This window comes from Ovis canadensis, chromosome 9, assembly GCF_042477335.2.
Source record: "Ovis canadensis isolate MfBH-ARS-UI-01 breed Bighorn chromosome 9, ARS-UI_OviCan_v2, whole genome shotgun sequence".
In the NCBI taxonomy this organism is placed as follows: domain Eukaryota; kingdom Metazoa; phylum Chordata; class Mammalia; order Artiodactyla; family Bovidae; genus Ovis; species Ovis canadensis.
Window position 1 is genome coordinate 65,107,373 of NC_091253.1, and position 20,084 is coordinate 65,127,456.

Here is a 20,084-nt window from a genome sequence, read left to right on the forward strand (position 1 = left end):
TAACCAATCTGCCATGTCTTTACTTACCTTGCTAGTAGCTAGGAAATAGAAATACAGTCATAAAAGCCTGGTGGTTTTTTCCATGAATTTCACACTATGCTGAATAAGAATTTTGGGATGTGAGTTTTCTGTACAATTCAATTCTATCATAAACAAATGATAAAAATGAAAGTCAGTAGTTAAAAAGGAAAATTTTAATAATTTTTAATGAAGTATTTTTAAATAATCGCTCCTTATTTTGTCACAATCTCAACCCTGTTAGGAACATTATAGACAGCCTTCATGGAAACACTTTCAAGAACACTTTTTAAGAGTTTCCCTTTAGAAACTTAAAATGTCCTCTCTTCATAGCTGATGGTTTACCAACAGCACCAGTTCTTCAGGGTGGAGGTGTGGCACATAGTTGGCCTATTTTGTGGTGGGAGGAAACATAGCCTTCTTTGAAAAGTCTGTCTGAAGGAAAAGCTTGGTGAAGAATCAGTTGCTCCCAAAAAGTGTTAGTAAACTCCCTTTTCTGGAATTAATAAAAAACCAAAGAGAAAACCTAGTTGGCTCACTGCCTCATTACTGAGATAATCAGTGACTCTGTACAACTCTGTGTACAACTCAATACAACCGTCTGCACCAGTGAGGAGGAAACTCTGTGTGAATTGGGGGCACAACAGAAAGAGAAGAGAAAGAGAAGCTGAGAGACAGACGTGAACTGAGAGGAAGGTCTTACCTCCACACATTGAGGATGGCACCTGAGCACTGTCTGTAGGTTAAATAAGTCAGTCAGCTCTGACGCAGGTGATGATGAGACCACAGTGGCTATTTTAGAAGACTTGATCTGCCTAGAATAGTGTTTTCAATTCCATTTGTAAGTGAAGACTATTGGCAAATCTAAGCTTAGAAGGATTTGCCAATAGTCTTCACTTTTAAGAATGGAAGATGCCTGCCTCATAAGCTAGTTTTCAGGCCGTGACAAAAACAGGGAGTAAAGTAGTGTTCCTATTCTTACTTAGTTTGGGGGTCCTAGTCTCATGTACATTCTTGATAGTTAAGAGATTAAAGATTATATTTCAATGGATGTGAAAAGTCAAATAATGGTGCAGTATTAAAAATCTTGGGCTTAAAAAATTCTTTTGAAGGACTTTCCTGGTGACCCAGTGGTTTGGACTCTGCAGTTCCACTGCAGGGAGCCCAGGTTCAGTCCCTCATGGGGGAACTAAGATCCCATAAGCCACATGGCTTGACCAAAAAAAAAATCTTGTTGGGATTAATTAAATGAATCTGACAGTGTTAATACATAGGTCATTTATTATCAAAGGAGAAATGTTATCCAAAGTAAGCAATTGTAATACTGTATGAAAATATTTTTATATACAGATACTGTGTCAAAATTAAATATACACATTCCATTAATTAAAAGGCCAACATATATTATTCTCTTAAAAATATACTTCCCAAATTGCAAACTCATGTAGACAAATTTTATTACACATAAATGACAAAAGTAACCCAGTGCTATGGTTTAGCATCCTTAGAGCAGGTGACTTTCTGTTTTGTGAAACTGTTCTTTATTTTAATTTTAAAACATCTATAGTATCATTTATCAAAGGCACTGTATTATACATTCATGTCTAACTACATCTCTTAATATCTTTCAATCATCTTGGATTCCTTTATGCTACGGCTTCTTTACATGACTCATTCTCATGGGCCTTATCCATATCTCACTGTTAACTCTGAAACATTTCCAGCACAGACGACAGCAGTTTCCACTCTCATTGCAGTATACTGATGCATAATGGGCATAAAACTATATATTTTGGTAATAATGAAATGTTAATTTTTAACCCTCATAACCTTTATATACTTCACAGAATTTATAAATCTTTTATATATCTTCTGAAGATTTTAAACACATTTAAAAAATATTATTGCAACTAATACCTTACATGGATTGTCTTAAACTGTTCAGAATTAATACGAATTAATATATGTCCTCATATGTGTGAAATAGTTTTGTTGATTGCAGCATTTGGTTTCCATTGTTTAGGTCCATCATCTGGTACTACAGTAAGGATTTCTCAGTTGCTGTAATCTGTTTTAACCAGGATGCATTCAGTAACTTCCAGGAGGCATTCTGCCCTCAAAAATTGCATGAGCAGATAGATTCTTGGAGGATACAAATAAAGCTCAAGGTTTTATATTGCTACTCCATATTTTCAATGTTCTGTAATGCCCCTCAAAATTTTATTCCAACAAGTTTTTATCTTTTGTAGTAGTATCTTTAGGAAACACAGGTCATTCTGTTTTCTCTGTTCCTTTAAAGATTTATTCTCTTCCTAGAGAAATATATAAAAAAAAAAAAGGTTTTAAGTTCACATTTTAGTAAAAAGACACATTGCAAAACATTCAATCTGTTTCCACTATACTAGGTTATACTAACAATTTCGTAATTAAAAGGAAGAATCTTGGGACTTCCCTGGTAGTCCCAGTGGTTAAGACTTTGCCTTCTAGTATAGGGTGTACTGGTTCAATCCCTGGTTAGGGAGCTAAGATCCTACAAGCCTTGTAGGATCCTTAGCTTGTGGCCAAAAAACCAAAACATAAAAGCATTATTGTAGCAAATTTTAAAAATGGTCCACATCAAAAGAATCTTTAAAAAAGGAGAACATTGAATGACATTTTTAAAAATTATGGTTCCTAGCTGCAGTCATTGATGTGTAGGATATACAAGGTTGTTATGATTTAAAATTTAGGATTAAAGAGCTATGTCAGGTGGCCACCATTTTTACCAGTGCAACATAAGTGGACATAAGAGCACTGTTTAAACTTTTGTGAGACAAATCTGTACATTATTCAGCTGAGTTTTTTTTTTTCCCAATGGAAAAATATTTTTATGGAAGAAATAATACTGAAAATATTCAGTTTATTTTGGCAAAGATGATTAGTAAGGATATATCCTTATTAATATATATATATATCCCAATTAAGTTTGTTCCCTAGTCTTCACTAGAGAATGGAAGATGCCTGCCTCATAAGCTAGCTTTCCTACTCTGTCAGAAATCTTCAAATGGGCTACCTGTACAACCTACAGAAAGTGGAGAAAGAGACACCTGATATGTAACATACGTAGAAGAGAGTGGCTGTGCGTACCCTCAGTTATATTTTCATGAGTCCCAGAGATGTGGACTCTGGATGCCTGAGAAGTGAATTAATGTCTCAGAATTAACTAATGTCTCAGGGTTTGGATGCAAGATTCCTGTACAGAACAGAGCGAGGGGTGTGAGGAAGTAAAGTAAAAAAGTCATATACCAAAATATCTTTAAAAAGTATAAACTGAAGTTTATGTGACTAGCAGACTTGAAATACATAGACATGAACATTTCATGACTTTTCTACGTAGACCAAGACTAAACATTCATTAAAAAGACAAATATGATTTTATGTCTGTAATTTCAGGCACACAGGTGTTATCTCCTTTTTCTAAACTTTCTTTCCAAATTCCCTTAGCCAGAAGCACTCCGTATATTGACACTACTCATTTCAACTATTCCACTTTAAGTTGGAATACCTAGGGCTTCCTGAGTGTCAGGGTGTACAGACTCACTCTGCTTCTCTAAGAGGAGTAAGGGATTTCCATACTCCTATCCTGGGCTGAGAAGATCTCCTGGAGAAGGGAATGGCAACCCACTCCAGTAACCTTGCCTGTAAAATTCTATGTACATAGGAGCCTAGTGGGGCTACAGTCCATCGAGACACAGAGTCAGACACGACTGATGACTAACACGCACAGAGTGGTCAAATAACATAATAATGGAAATGTGAAAAAAGAATCTATTGCTGTCATGAACCAGGTGTGTGTATTTTTCCATGCCTCATTCTAGTTAATATATTATTGTCACATTTAGTGAAATATTCTTTTTCATTCATAAATATTTTGCACATTGCTATATAATTTTGTGTAACAATCTAATAGAATGTGTGTACATATGATATAGAGTATTCATGCACTATTACACATATACAGTATATAGTGTATGGGCTTCCCTGGTGGCTCAGTAGTAAAGAATCTGCCTGCCAATGAAGGAGACATGAATTCAGTTCCTGGGTCAAGAAGATCCCCTGCAGAAAGAAATGACAACCCACTCCAGTATTCTTGCCTGGGAGATCCCATGGACAGAGGAGACTAAGCAACAAAACAACACTAATATATTGTATAATCTGTACGAGTAAAATAGATTTAAAAAGGGTCCTCATTTTTAATATGCATTTCTTTACTAAGGTCACTTTTTTTATTTGTATCTTGTTTTCTATTTTATTTTTTTCTATATAGTTTGGTCATGTCCTTTGCCTATTACCTATTGAGGTTTTAATTTTCTTTTTTAAAAAATCAATGCTCTGACATTTTCCCTAGCTTCTTTAATTTTAAAATAGTGGTTTTTAAAAATGCAGTTTAAAGAGGTCCAATTTCTAAGTGGTATCTCACTTTACCAATATTATAATGACTATTTTCAAAACCAACAATTTATAAAAGGAAACAATTCAAAGAGAAACATTCAGAAATTGTTGAGCGAAAAGCTGATAGAAAAGATGTTTGCCTTCACATTGGCCTCTGCCAGTTTGCATGGTCTCCAGCCCATGTGTGCGCACAAGCTGTTAGTCGTGTCCAACTCTTGCGACCTCAGGGACTGTGGCCTGCCAGGCTCCTCTGTCCATGGGATTCTTCAGGCAAGAACCTAAAGTGGGCTGCCATGCCCTCTTCCAGGGGGTCTTCCTGACCCAGGGATTGAACCCACGTCTCGTCTCCTGCATTGGCAGGCAGGTTCTTTACCACTAATGTCACCTAAGAAGCCCCCTCATGCCTGTAGACAATACCAAACTACTAAAACGACAACATAGAACATGGAGTTGGGAAGAGAGGTGCACACTGGCTCCAGCCCACCACCCAAAGGTTACAGAGCGCTGCTCTGAGGCCTGGCCTTACGGCCCTCCTGATTCATTTATTTTGAAAGCTTGTCATGTATGAGGACTTCTGCTTTGTTGTTTCCTTAACAGGGCTGAGCTGTATCAGGATGCTGGAGTTATTTCAAGCTGTTGAAGGCAAACATCTGGAGGGTGTGGTAACTCTTACCAAATTCTTAGTGGGTTGAGCTTCACCCAGGGAAGGTGGTTTTCTTCCTTTACCCTTAAAAACAAAGTCATATTTATAATATTGATTATTAGTCCTTAATTACTCCTTCCATTATTATAACTGCTAAATTTCATATTACCTTCAGCTCTGTAATCTACTTGAGAATCTAAATTGTTAGTATGGCAGAATACTAATTTCATTTAGAAATATTATGAAATATCAGAGAAAAGGGAGAAACAAGAAAGGTTAGTCCTCCAAATAACCTAGACTCATAATTTTGCACATGTGTCCAGCACTGTGTTAATTGCTGTGAGATCTGAAAAACAAACATGGAAGGGTATACTAACAGAGACAAAACTAGAATTTCAGTCAACATGAAAATGATATTGCACTAAGTTGTTAAATCCTAACCATAAATTTTATTAAACTTTACCCATCAGAAGCAAGATGAAATACACAACAATAAAAAGCTTGTAGCATGCCTGACTCATGAAGAAAATTCAGTGTAGTTAACCATCTTTAATATCTTGTCTTCTCATTACAAGAAAAAAGTGGATTGTATCAGTTAATTTTGTAACCATTTTAATATCAAGATTTAAATTTTCGTGTTATTTCTCTCTCTAAAATTAGTTGATTTTGGAACATGGTGATCCATGCAAAGTTCCTCACACAAGAGAAAGAATTGCAAACATATAGCATACCTATGACCTTTAACCCTTCCTATTCCAAGAGGTGAGATTGCTAGTTTGCTCTGCAGTCTTTTCAGTTAAGCCCTGACTTGAAACTTATACTCAACATAAGGCATTACTAAGCAATTGCATTTGTAAGCAACATGAAATGAACTTCTCATTCCTGCATAAGATAGTACAGTAACCCTTCTGTATTTGTAGGGGGATTGGTTCTGGGACCGTGGTGGATACCAAAATCCAAGGACAGATGCTCAAGTTCCGTATATAAAATAGCATTGAATTTGCTTATAACCAGGCACATCCTCCTGTAGACTTTAAATCATCTCTAGATTACTTATAATACCTAGTACAATGTAAATGCTATGTAAGTAGTTGTAAACACAATGTAGGTGTTGCATAAATAGTTGTAAATGTGTCTTGACAGATTTTAAGTTTTGCTTTTTGGAAGTTTTTGGAATTTTTTTTTTTGTTGAATATTTTTGATCTACAGTTGGTTGAATAAGAGAATGCAGAACCAATGGCTATGACAGGCTGACTGTACTTTTTTTTATGTCATCCTCCTTATTTTTTTGTTTTTTAAGTGTAGAATAATTGCTTTACAATGTTGTATCAGTTTCTGCCAAACAACGTGAATCAGTCATATATATATATATATATATATAAATAAATATAAGTATTTATATATATCCCCTCTCTCAGAAGCCTCCCTACCCCTTCCCATCCCACCCTTCTAGGTCATCACGGAGTGCCAGACTTGGGCTCCCTGTGTTGTATCGAAGCTTTCCACTAATTACCAGTTTTACACATGATAGTGTATATGTATGTCAATATTACTTTCTCAATTAGTCCTTCCCTCTCTTCCTGCTGACTGTACTTTAAATCATTTGTTATAAGTAAGGATTAAGAGCTGAAATATAAGCTCTTCATGAATTTTAAACTTTGCCTTGAAGGATGTATAGATAGAACAGGAGAGATCAAGTATATAGAAAACAGAACAGAAGAAATTCTATATAAGAAATTAACATGAGTAAGGGGACAAGATTGGCAATAAGCTTGGCAAAAACACTACCAGGAGGAGGCTGGCTTGCATGAAGTAAATAACCATGATGATAAATGAAATAGTCCAACTTATTAAGGTCCAACATGTATTTTCATCACTGTCTGTAGGGCTCAAGGACAATCATGACATTTTACCTTCTGTGGGCAACTACTGGTACTAAATTTTTTAAAAAAACAATCCTTTTTCTATCATAAAACTGTTAAATATAAGATTAATTTTTTAAATATATATTTTGGCTTTATATGGCAGCTGGTAAAATTCCTAAAGAAAGAGTAAAGTAATAATAAAAATTTATTGAAGCTTTTTAGTATAAAGCAGGCATCCCAGATGGCTCAGTGGTTAAGAATCCACCTGCAATGCAGGGGATACGGGTTTGATCCCTGGGTCAGGAAGACCCCTTAGAGGAGGAAATGGCAACCCACTCCAGTGTTCTTGATGGGATAATCCCATGGATAGAGGAGCCTGGCAAGCAACAGTGCATGGGGTTGCAAAGAGTTGAACATGACTGAGCTCTCATGCATGCATGCTATATGCATTATATCATTTAACACTTAACCTTTTCAGCATCCTATAATGCAGATACTATATTTTTCTCCACTTTGCAGGTGAAGAAATTGTCTAGTCCCAAGATAATGTCTTCCAAATTTTGTTTTATTGCTTATATTTCATAACTGCTAATAGAGAAGTAGAAAAAATTAGCCCTGTACTTATCAAAATTATTGAGGCAAAAAAACTGAAAATTGTTGGACATAAGTACACTCAAATTTTATATAAAAAGATATTTGTTAAATGTTTGATGAATTTTTATAGGTTCTGAGTTCTTACAAATATGTACATAAATGGATTAAAATTAAGATATTCTAGAAATAAAAATTTACCATCCTCGTCCAACTTATTACTAGCCTCCTTGAAAGTTACTATGGCAATGTGAAGTGAAAGCTGCTCAGTTGTGTCCGATCTTTGTGACCCCATGAATTAGGCAGTCCATGGAATTCTCCAGGCCAGAATACTGGAGTGGGTAGCCTATCCCTTCTCCAGTGGATCTTCCCAGCCCAGGAATCAAACCAGGGTCTCCTGAATTGAAGGCAGATTCTTTACCAACTGAACTATGAGGGAAGCCCATGGCAGTACTATTTATTATTTTCTTTCATTGATTTGTTTTCCTTTTTTAATTGAAGTATAGTTGATTTACAGTGTTACCCTTTTTTATTTTTAGTCCCCTTTTATAAATGATTTCTTTGCCCTAGTCAAAAGAGGAATAGGTACTTTACAAGTTGAAATTTTCCTCTTCTAGAATTGAGTAAATGCATTTTAGTTTTCTTATAAGCACTTGGATTTCCCTCTTAATGCTTATGATCATCAGAGAATAATAGTATCCTATCACGGGAGGAGTTTATATTTTGGCTCAAAGTAAATAGTCCTCAGCTTACCTTGCTGGTGCAGTTCAGCAGGGTCAGTGTGCCCTGTGAAACTGTTGATAGGTGAAGCTTGAAATCGTCACTGATATTCATTTTAAGGAATTGCTTCAACTTTCGAGCAGCACGATTTAAAAATGAAGCTTCCTATTATAGAAAAAACATCAGAAGGGCTGTGGTTCAAATAAAATATTAAGAAATGATAAGCTTTTCTAAAGAGCCTAAAGCCAGAACTGTATTGCCAAATAATGCCCCACCTCCACCCCACTTTTCTTCTATTCCAGTTAATCACATGACTGATGAGCAATTAAACTGAAACTGGTTAGCTCCCAGGTGACAGCCTAAAGTGCCTAGAACTCAGTTTAATGATTATGTGACTTTTTAAACTCTCTTTTCTTTGTTATGTATGATCTTATCGCTTATGAGTGAGCACATAAGTTTATTCAGTTTTAAACAAGATAACTAAAGGAGAGCGCTTCTGAAAGCAGCAGTAATAAAAGGTATGTGTGATTTTTATTATTATTGTATTTGCCCCTTTGGAGATATGGATGAATAACTGGCAATAATAAAGGGCCTATTTTCCTAAAACAAGTGTTTCAAATACTTTAAGGAATTTTTTTTAGGAATTTATGGATACACTCAAATGCCATGAGGTTAACTCAGTTATTGTGAGTTTCGAAAAGACTTGAATAGCACACTAGTTTCTGAAGAAAGAGATGACACAAACTTTTATTCAAAATTCTGTAAATTGTAACATTACACCAAATAGAGGAGGTAATGATTTGAAGATAAGAAAATATTGAAAGAAAAAATTTTAAAATGTGTACAACTAAATTATGCCCATCAATTATGTGTGTATATGCAAGCAGTCATTCTGACAAGCATTTTCCTGAATAAATGTTTCAGAACTGAGATGTGTATCTTTGAATTCAGCAGTTCTACTGTTTTCAAGGTGAAAAACACAATGCTAAAATTGAAAGGAATATTTGTCAAATAAGTATAGGGCAATTTGTAAAATAAAAGTATGAAAGACCACAATATAACAATATATCAATGGGAATTGTCAGGTTAGAACCAAAAGACTATGTCATTAATAATCAATATAATAAACAGATACAGGAAATATAAACTTCTATGATATCAAGCTCAAATGACATATAAACTCCAAATAATTGTCATTACCTTATTATCATCACATGAATGTTTTTTAAAAAAGTTAGGTTCGTTATTCAGGCAATTGCTATCAAAGTTTATCATGTTGTCCTGTAATAAATAATATAAAATAATATGGTTAAACTGGGGACCTTTCTAGTATGTTGTAATTATAAAAATAACAATGTTATGATATTTGGTATTTATATGTGCATTTTTAGGAAAACAACCTGGCTCAGCTGACTAGGCAGGAAGAATAATTTTCTATATCTGAAGAATAAGCAAGTATATACACAAACCCTTAAAAAGAGCTTCCCTAGACTCCATAGCTTAATTCAAGAAATGAGAGAAACTGGTTCTTGGAAGGGGGTAATGAAAGTATCTATTATAGTAGTTCTACTATATAGGAGTTGTACTATATGGGAGAAGGGAATGGCAACCCACTCCAGTATTCTTGCCTGGATGATTCCATGGACAAGGGAGCCTGGCAGACTGCAGTCCATGGGGTCAAAAGGAGTCTTTCACTATATAGGAAACACTATAAATTTTGAAATCATGAAGTTGAGATTAATTTAAGCAGTTATTTGATCCAGTTTCCTGACACAATCAAACAGCGACAAAGGGAATTAAGAATAATTTACTTGACAGAGTGAAGTTGAAATTCATTCTACAACATTTTAATCTGGTTGGCAATGTTTGAGGTAGAATTTTGCTGTGAAAAAGTGAGATTGAATGTGTGTATTGTCATGTAGGAGTGGGAAGGCAGACTGGCACATTCTCATTTTTCTTATCTAAGGAATTTCTTATCTTTCGAAGGTGGGGATTACCTGAATCCAGAATACAGTTGACATATTAGAATTTCCTAAGGATTCAGATTCTTTATGCACAGGATTGGACTAGCTCTGTCCAGCAAACTAGCAATTCCATGATAATCAAAGCTGCTATCAAGCAATCTTAACCTATGTGTTGTCATCAAAGAAACAGACAAAACTTGGAGTAATGGCAGGATTTAATCATGGGCTTCTAATCTTCATCTGCCTCTCAGAAAAATATGGATTAGTCTTCTTACCTGTGAAAAGCATAAATAGTCTCTGCGTTTATCCTGACTTTAAATATATATATATATATATAATCTATTTTGCCTGTAAGAATTATACAGCCTGAACATGTAATCACTCGTTTAACCATTCAGCACTTCCTACAGATCAGTGTACAAGTTTCTCTGCCAAGCTTAATGGGAAAACAAAGATTAAAAAAAAAAAGTTGCATTTTTTTTGTGCCATTTGATATAAAGGGCAGATGCTGTATTGCTTGACACTTGTACATCATTTCTTATGTTTGTAAAAATGTGCTTATATAAACAAGATTTGTTAGCACCAACCATCCTAGTCATTCTGAAAATACCTCAAGTGCAAATAGATATATTTTCTATAACTATCCTCATGTTGCCATTATATTAATACACATTCCTGAAAAGATAGTGGAGAATTAATGTTCTCCAACGTTCTCTCATTTTCCTAATGACTTATATTTAACCTCAAGAAGGACAATAAATCATTCATACATTTCTCTCTGATAAGACATGCATTTTGTTTTTGCCATGTTATTGTTGTTTAGTTGCTAAGTTATGTCCAACTCTTTCATGACCCCATGGACTGTAGTCTGCCAGGGGCTTTTATCCATAGGATTTCCCAGGCAAGAATACTGGAGTGGGTTGCTGTCTCCTTCTCCAGGGGATCTTCTGACCTAGGGATTGAACCTACGTCTCCTGCATTGGCAGGTGGATTCTTTACCACTGAACCACCTGGGAAAACCTTGTTTTTGCCATGCAATGCCTCAAAAAAAAAAAAAAAGATTAAAAAATATGCAGCCAATCTGTATGCCATTTTTCAATTTACCAAAAATTATAATATGAAATAGTATCTATTTCTTTGAGCATTTTAATAAATTGTGAGACATGAATATTTGAAAAGCCATATTGGTTAAGCCACTGCTCCATGTATTAAACAAGACTCATTTTGGGCAGATACAGAAAGGTAATGTTGTACCAGGTGATTTGTTTGTCAAATGTTTGCAGCAGTAGATAAAACTGTTACTTAAAAGGTTGACATAAAAGGCTGACTCCTATAGAAGTCACAATTATAACTGAATAGTTAACTTTAGTTTGCATTTTATGAATAAATTTAACATAAACATAAATAACAACTACAGTTGCTTTCTGCAATTGTTTTCATTTAAGCCCTATGAAAAAGATGGTTCAGACTAAGATTTATAGAATCATAGAGTTGGAAAGAAGCTTACACATCCATCTTTCAATTTAGAAAATAGAAGAATTACTTTATCAGTAATAGTTTATTAAAGGGATCTTGACATATTTGAATATTCATATTTATTATGAAATGAAAAATAAGAGACAATCCAAGATCACCTTGACTATGAACTCAATATTCTCCAGTAAAAACATTATCTATGTTGTTCCTGAAACACCTAATGTCCTTTCCATTTGTAGAATTACATCTTTCATTGCAGCATAGTTTTCTTCTATCTTGGAAAGTTTTCTGTTGCATTCATATCAGTCTCTTCCTCAAAAACACTAACTATTTACAAAATTGATTTCTATTTCACTTTTTCTTTGTATATTTTCTTTGATTTTTTTTTTTCCCTAAGATTCACTTTTGTCTGGTTTTTGCCAACATGCCTTCGATATGCCTATTCTAATTGGACACTCATGGTCACATGTGCTCTAAGTGAACCACTGTCTATTTACAGCCCACTGGAGAAGGGAATGGCAAGCCAACTCAGTATTCTTGCCTTGAGAACACCATGAACAGTATGAAAAGGCAATATGATAGGATACCAAAAGAGGCACTCCCCAGGTCATAAGGTACCCAATATGCTACTGGAGATCAGAGGAGAAATAACTACAGAGAGAACGAAGGGATGGAGCCAAAGCAAAAACAATACCCAGTTGTGGATGTGACTGGTGATAGAAGCAAGATCCGATGCTGTAAAGAGCAATATTGCATAGGAACCTGGAATGTCAGGTCCATGAATCAAGGCAAATTGGAAGTGGTCAAACAGGAGATAGCAAGGGTGAACGTCGACATTCTAGGAATCAGCGAACTAAAATGGACTGGAATGGGTGAATTTAACTCAGATGACCATTACATCTACTACTATGGGCAGGAATCCCTCAGAAGAAATGGAGTAGCCATCAAGGTCAACAAAAGAGTCCAAAATGCAGTACTTGGATGCAATCTCAAAAACAACAGAATGATCTCTGTTCATCTCCAAGGCAAACCATTCAGTATCACAGTTGTCCAAGTCTATGCCCCAACCAGAAATGCTGAAGAAGTTGAAGTTGAATGGTTTTATGAAGACCTACAAGACCTTTTAGAACTAACACCCAAAAAAGATGTCCTTTTCATTATAGGGACTGGAATGCAAAAGTAGGAAGTCAAGAAACACCTGGAGTAACAGGCAAATTTGTCCTTGGAATGCGGAATGAAGCAGGTCAAAGACTAATAGAGTTTTGCCAAGAAAATGCACTGGTCATAGCAAACACCCTCTTCCAACAACACAAGAGAAGATTACACAGGGACATCACTAGATGGTCAACACTGAAATCAGATTGATTATATTCTCTACAGCCAAAGATGGAGAAGCTCTATACAGTCAACAAAAACAAGCCCAGGAGCTGACTATGGCTCAGATCATGAACTTCTTATTGCTAAATTCAGACTTAAATTGAAGAAAGTAGGGAAAACCGCTAGACCATTCAGGTATGACCTAAATCAAATCCCTTATGATTATACAGTGGAAGTGAGAAATAGATTTAAGGGTCTAGATCTGATAGATAGAGTGCCTATGAACTATGGAATGAGGTTTGTGACATTGTGCAGGAGACAGGGATCAACGATCCGCATGGAAAAGAAATGCAAGAAAGCAAAATGGCTGTCTGGGGAGGCCTTACAAATAGCTGTGAAGAGAAGAGAGGCGAAAAGCAAAGGAGAAAAGGAAAGATATAAGCATCTGAATGCAGAGTTCCAAAGAATAGCAAGAAGAGATAAGAAAGCCTTCTTCAGTGATCAATGCAAAGAAGTAGAGGAAAAGAACAGAATGGGAAAGACTAGAGATCTCTTCAAGAAAATTAGAGATACCAAGGGAATATTTCATGCAAAGATGGGCTCGATAAAGGACAGAAATGGTATGGACCTAACAGAAGCAGAAGATATTAAGAAGAGGTGGCAAGAAGACACAGAAAAACTGTACAAAAAAGAGTTTTACAACTCGGATAATCACGATGGTATGATCACTCACCTAGAGCCACACATTCTGCAATATGAAGTCAAGTGGGCCTTAGAAAGCATCACTATGAATAAAGCTAGTGGTGGTAATGGAATTCCAGTTGAGCTATTTCAAATCCTGAAAGATGATGCTGTGAAAGTGCTGCACTCAATATGCCAGCAAATTGGAAAACTCAGCAGTGGCCACAGGACTAGAAAAGGTCAGTTTTCATTCCAATTCCAAAGAAAGGCAATGCCAAAGAATGCTCAAACTACCGCACAACTGCACTCATCTCACACACTAGTAAAGTAATGCTCAAAATTCTCCAAGCCAGGCTTCAGCAATACATGAACTGTGAACTTCCAGATGTTCAAGCTGGTTTTAGAAAAGGCACAAGAACCAGAGATCAAATTGCCAACATCCGCTGGATCATGGACAAAGCAAGAGAGTTCCAGAAACACATCTATTTCTGCTTTATTGACTATGCCAAAGTCTTTGACTGTGTGGATCACAATAAACTGTGGAAAATTCTGAAAGAGATGGGAATACCAGATCACCTGACCTGCCTCTTGAGAAGTCTGTATGCAGGTCAGGAAGCAACAGTTAGAACTGGACATGGAACAACAGACTGGTTCCAAATAGGAAAAGGAGTATGTCAAGGCTGTATATTGTCAACCCTGCTTATTTAACTTCTATGCAGAGTACATCATGAGAAATGCTGGACTGGAAGACACACAAGCTGGAATCAAGATTGCCGGGAGAAATATCAATCACCTCAGATATGCAGATGACACGACCCTTATGGCAGAAAGTGAAGAGGAACTAAAAAGCCTCTTGATGAAAGTGAAGGAGGAGAGCGAAAAAGTTGGCCTAAAGCTCAACATCCAGAAAACGAAAATCATGGCATCCGATACCATCACTTCATGGGAAATAGATGGGGAAACAGTGGAAACGGTGTCAGACTTTATTTTTTGGGGGCTCCAGAATCACTGCAGATGGTGACTGCAGCCATGAAATTAAGACTCTTACTCCTTGGAAGAAAAGTTATGACCAACCTAGATAGCATATTCAAAAGCAGAGACATTACTTTGCCGACTAAGGTCCGTCTAGTCAAGGCTATGATTTTTCTTGTGGTCATGTATGGATGTGAGAGTTGGACTGTGAAGAAGGCTGAGCGCCGAAGAAGTGATGCTTTTGAAATGTGGTGTTGGAGAAGACTCTTGAGAGTCCCTTGGACTGCAAGAAGATCCAACCAGTCCATTCTGAAGGAGATCAACCCTGGGATTTCTTTGGAAGGAATGATGCTAAAGCTGAAACTGCAGTACTTTGGCCACCTCATGAGAAGAGTTGACTCATTGGAAAAGACTGTGATGCTGGGAGGGATTGGGGGCAGGAGGAGAAGTGGACGACCGGGGATGAGATGGCTGGATGGCATCACGGACTTGATGGACGTTAGTCTGAGTGAACTCCGGGAGATGGTGATGAACAGGGAGGCCCGGTGTGTTGTGATTCATGGTGTCACAAAGAGTCGGACACGACTGAGCAACTGAACTGAACTGAAATGATTCTCATTGGCAGCTACATAACTGATGCCTCCCTCCTTTCTATTCTTCTTCTATTTTGTAGATATGGGATTAAGGATTGGGGTTTTGACATAGAAAAGAAAGAGTTAGTCTCATGGCTTACTACTCTGAACATGAACTTGGTCCCTACAGAAATATTCTTCCATTTCTGATTATCACTATTACAACCCACTCATGCCCCCAAATCTTATGACATAAAAAGATTCATTTGGCGGACACTTTGAAAAGTGAAACTTCTTTTTAATGAAATTCGTAATCTGTATGAAATTTGAAAAGTTTGTTTTGTAATCTGTATTGTTCTTGTAATCCTATTTCAAATGTTACCAATTTTACCATTAGTCAGGTAGCTTGTCAGATTATATTAAGAATTGGTAGTTAATTCCTAGCTTAAATGAAACATCATCCATTTATTCTTCAATCAACACTTGTTGAACATCTACCATGTGCCTTATAGTAACTGGGGATAGAACTGTGATCAAGATTACAGATGGTTCCTTCCTTTAAGAAATTTACCTTCTGGTATTAAAGACAGGCATCAATCCAATAAATGCAATAAAATCTCAAGTTGATAACTGTCATAAAAAGTATATGCTACCATGAAAGCCTATAGAGAATTTTATTTAGGAACTTTAGTGAAGACTTCCCTCAGAAAGGAACACATCACCTGAGGTCTGAAGCATGAGTAAACTAGAGAAAAAGAAAATAGAGGAGGTGAAAAGATATAGAAAACAGCATTTATGGCTTCAGGTAAGTGAGATGGAACAATGGCAAATATGCTGCTGGATGAAAGAGTAAGAAAGCTAGTATATAGCTGAGAAAGCAAGAGAAATCACTGGTTCCATATGAAACAGAAAATTTAGAGGATACCAGATTATGCAGGGGCTTAAGAACATGTTAAGGAGCCTTGCCTTGATCCTCAAATTAATAACTAATGGATAAATACTTTTTCAAAGGGTCATGTTAATACCCGCATGATAAATGGTTTGGAAGGATTCAAGAAAGTAATGGGAGGCTATTATAGTCAGTGCTTGAAATAATAGTTTATTGGACTCAGTGGTAGGAAAGAATGTAGCGATAGTTAAGTTGACTTGAGAAATATATATAAAGCAAACTAAAACATGATTTGAGAATTAAAGTTAATGAATACTGACAGACCAGGGATGATTCCTTGGTCTCTGGTGTGTGCAACAGAATATACTGTGTTGCCATTCACTGAGATAAGGCATAGTAGAAGAGATGGTGTGAATAAAATGTTTGCTTTTAAATACATTAAGTTGACTTTCAGAGATCCAAGGGCATACACAGAGAAGCCAAAAAGTTGGGAAAATAGGGGAATAGATAGTTTTAAGAAGGTGGTGATCCATAATGTACAATGCCAACCAAGGCGTCAAGTAAGTTGTCTTGTACAAAATCTATGCCCATAAAAAAAGCAAAATGAAATTAGAAAAACAAAACCTAAACTGCTGTGATTTTTATCAGAGTCTAACCTATCTGGGGTAAGAGAAATACTCAATATCAATCCTTGCTGATCAGTCCATCCTTTCTCACATAAGTTGGTAGGCACTAAGAAGCACTAGTAAAGTTTACAGTCCAGGAGCACAGACACATCAAAAGACTGAGACTTAATTGACGGACTAAAAAATGCTTCCCTCCCCATCTCCCCACTTTAAAGCTGGCTTGAAACTAAATATTAAAAAAATGCAGATCCTTGCATCTGGTCCCATCCTTCATGGCAAATAGATGGGAAAAATTTGGAAACTCACTATTTTCTTGGGCTCCAAAACCACTAGAGATGGTGACTGCAGCCATGAAATTAAAAGATACTTGCTTCTTGAAGAAAAGCTATTGACAAACCTAGACAATGTATTAAAAAGCAGATATCACCTTGCTGACAAAGGTCCATATATGGTTTTTCCAGTAGTCCTGTATGGATGTGAGAATTGGACCATAAAGAAGGCTGAGCACTGAAGAATTGATGTTTTTGAACTGTGGTTCTAGAGAAGACTTGAGAGTCCCTTGAACTGGAAGGAGATCAAATCCTAAAGGAAATCAACCCTGAATATTAATTGGAAAGACTGATGCTGAGGCTGAAACTCCAATAGTTAGGCCACCTGATACAAAGAGCCGACTCATTGGAAAAGACTCTGATGTTGGGAAAGATTGAGGGCAATAGGAGAAGCAGAGGATGAGGTGGTTGGATGGCAGAGTTGACTGAATGGACATGAGTTTGAGCAAACTCTGGGAGAAAGTGAAGAACAAGGGAGCCCGGTGTGCTGCAGTCCATGAGGTCACAAAGAGGTGGACACAGCTGAGTGACAGAACAGCAATAACAAAGCAGTTCAACCATCAATAACCTTACAAAACTAAAGCACCAGGCCCAGATGGGTTTGCTGATTATTTCTATCAAACATTTAAGGAGGAAATCATAGCTATTCTCTATAATGTCTTCCAGAAGACAGAAGCAGAGTGAATACTTCTTATTTTGTTCTATGAGACCAGGCTTGCCCTAATACCAAACTGAAATGAAGATAAGACAAAAATAGTAAATCACATATCAATATATCTTATGAAAATATATGCAAAAATCCTCAACAAAATATAGGAAATTAAATCTGACAATGTATAAAATAATTATACACCATAACCAAGTGATATTTACCCATACATGCACGACTCGTTCAACAGTCAAAAAAAAAAAAAATCAATGAATGTAATCCATCCCTTTAACAGGGTAAAAAAAAAAAAATCAAATTATAAATAGCAGGAAAAAATAATTGAAAAACTCAACACCCATTCATTTATAAAAACCTCAGTAAGGACTATAGGGGGAAGCTTCCTTAACTTGATATAAAAGCATCTACAAAATCCTATTGCTAATATATACTTAATGGTGAGAAACTCCAAACTTTCCTACAATTAGGAACAAGGAAAAGATGTCCCTCTCATCATTGCTTATCAACACTATATCAAAAATCTTAGATGATTTGATAAGAAACAAAAAGGAAATAAAAGATTTACAAAGTAGGAAGGATGAAATATAACCATCCTTTTTACTATATGACATCATAATTTACTTAGACAATCCTAAGGAATCAACAGAAAAAACCAAAAACAACAACCCTCCTGGAACTAATAAATGATTATGTGAGGTTGCAGTGTACGAAGGAAGACGAAAGTTAATAGTTTTCCTCCATACCAGCAATGAACAAATGTAATTTGAAGTTAAAAACACAACAGTGTTTATAGTACTTAGGTATAAATCTAACAAAATATATACAAAATCTTTATGAAGAAAACCACAACTCTGGTGAAAGATCAAAGGAGACTTAAACGGAAAGATCATCCGTGTTCATGGATTGGAAGACAACCTTGTCAAGATGTTTGTTATTCCAACTTGTCCTATGGATTTATCATAAACTCAATCTCAGCAAGTTATTATGTGAATATCAACAAACTAATTCTAAAACTTATATGGAGAGGCAAAAGATCTAGAATAGCCAACTCAATTTATAAAGAGAAGATTAAGTTACAGAACTGACTCAAAAACTATAGCAATCAAGATTGTGTGACAGTGGCAAAAGAATAGACAGATCTATTTGCAACACAACAGAGAGCCCAAAATAAACCCACAAACTCAGTCAACTGATCTTTGATAAAGGAGTAGAGAAAATACAATGGAACAAAGTCCCTTCAACAGTGCTGGAACTGGATATCCACATGCAAAACAATTTAAACAGACCTTATACTCTTCACAGAATAACTCAAAGTGGATCACAGTCCTAAATCCAAAATACATAACAATAAAGCCTAGAAGATAACATAGGGGAAAATCTAGGTGATCTTGGGTAAAGCTTTGACTTTTTATATAAAATTCCAAACGCATGATTCTTGAAGGATATAACTGATAATCTACTTCACTAAAATTAAAACTTCAAAACACACATACATATTATATATATATACACATATGTATACTTCCCCTGATTATAATAATTATAGTAGCACTATTCATATCCACATATATGGATAGGTGTCTGATAAAGTATATATTATATATATGTAGTATATAATATAAAATATTACATATATAAAATATATACATGATAGCAGCACTATCCATATCCATACCATAATATATTTTTTATATAGTACAAACACATGCGCACACAAACACTTCTCTTTGAAAACAAAATTGGCAAAATAAACTTTTTATAGGGACTTGTTTACATAGACAAGTGGGGCACCAACAAAATTAACATGCTGTCATTTAATGGCTGCATCTGTGATTAGTCTTGCATGCACAGTATCTGATTTCTTAAGAATTTAAATGTTTTAAAGTGTCATTTAATATCAGCATTCCAGCCAGAGGTTATTTTAGCCAGACAAGGTGAATACCAAGACAGGAGTGTAACATTCTCTTGCCACCTAGGATCCCATTAAGTGGCCCAGGATACACTGAAACCATAGATTCTTGCCTTAGCTCTATTAAACCACAGACATTTGAAAAACTGAGTCATAACTGACATATAACGTTAGGTTTAAGCATTCAATAATTAGATATTTGTGTATACTGCAAAACGATCACCACTATAAGTCTAGTTCAGTAAGCTTAACATCTATCACTGCTGCTGCTGCTGCTGCTGCTAAGTCGCTTCAGTCTTGTCGGACTCTGTGCGACCCCATAGACGGCCGCCCACCAGGCTCCTCCGTCCCTGGGATTCTCCAGGCAAGAACACTGGAATGGGTTGCCATTTCCTTCTCCAATGCATAAAAGTG

The 20,084-nt window shown here is 36.0% G+C and overlaps 1 protein-coding gene across 2 annotated transcripts in view; it reads right to left on the bottom strand.

Annotated features, from left to right (window-relative positions):
• Positions 1-1,273: 1,273 nt before the first annotated feature.
• Positions 1,274-20,084, bottom strand: part of IL7 (interleukin 7) — a 58,256-nt gene continuing 39,445 nt past the window's right edge. The window contains exons 3-6 of one of the 2 annotated variants that reach the window (XM_069601074.1): positions 9,469-9,549; positions 8,302-8,433; positions 5,123-5,176; positions 1,274-2,330 (exon numbers count right to left, since the gene is read on the bottom strand). In XM_069601074.1, coding sequence (XP_069457175.1) covers positions 2,211-2,330; positions 5,123-5,176; positions 8,302-8,433; positions 9,469-9,549 — 387 coding nt within the window. In that variant the 3' untranslated portion in view covers positions 1,274-2,210. The remainder of the gene's footprint in view (positions 2,331-5,122; positions 5,177-8,301; positions 8,434-9,468; positions 9,550-20,084) is intronic. The other variant, XM_069601075.1, reaches the window with a different exon arrangement.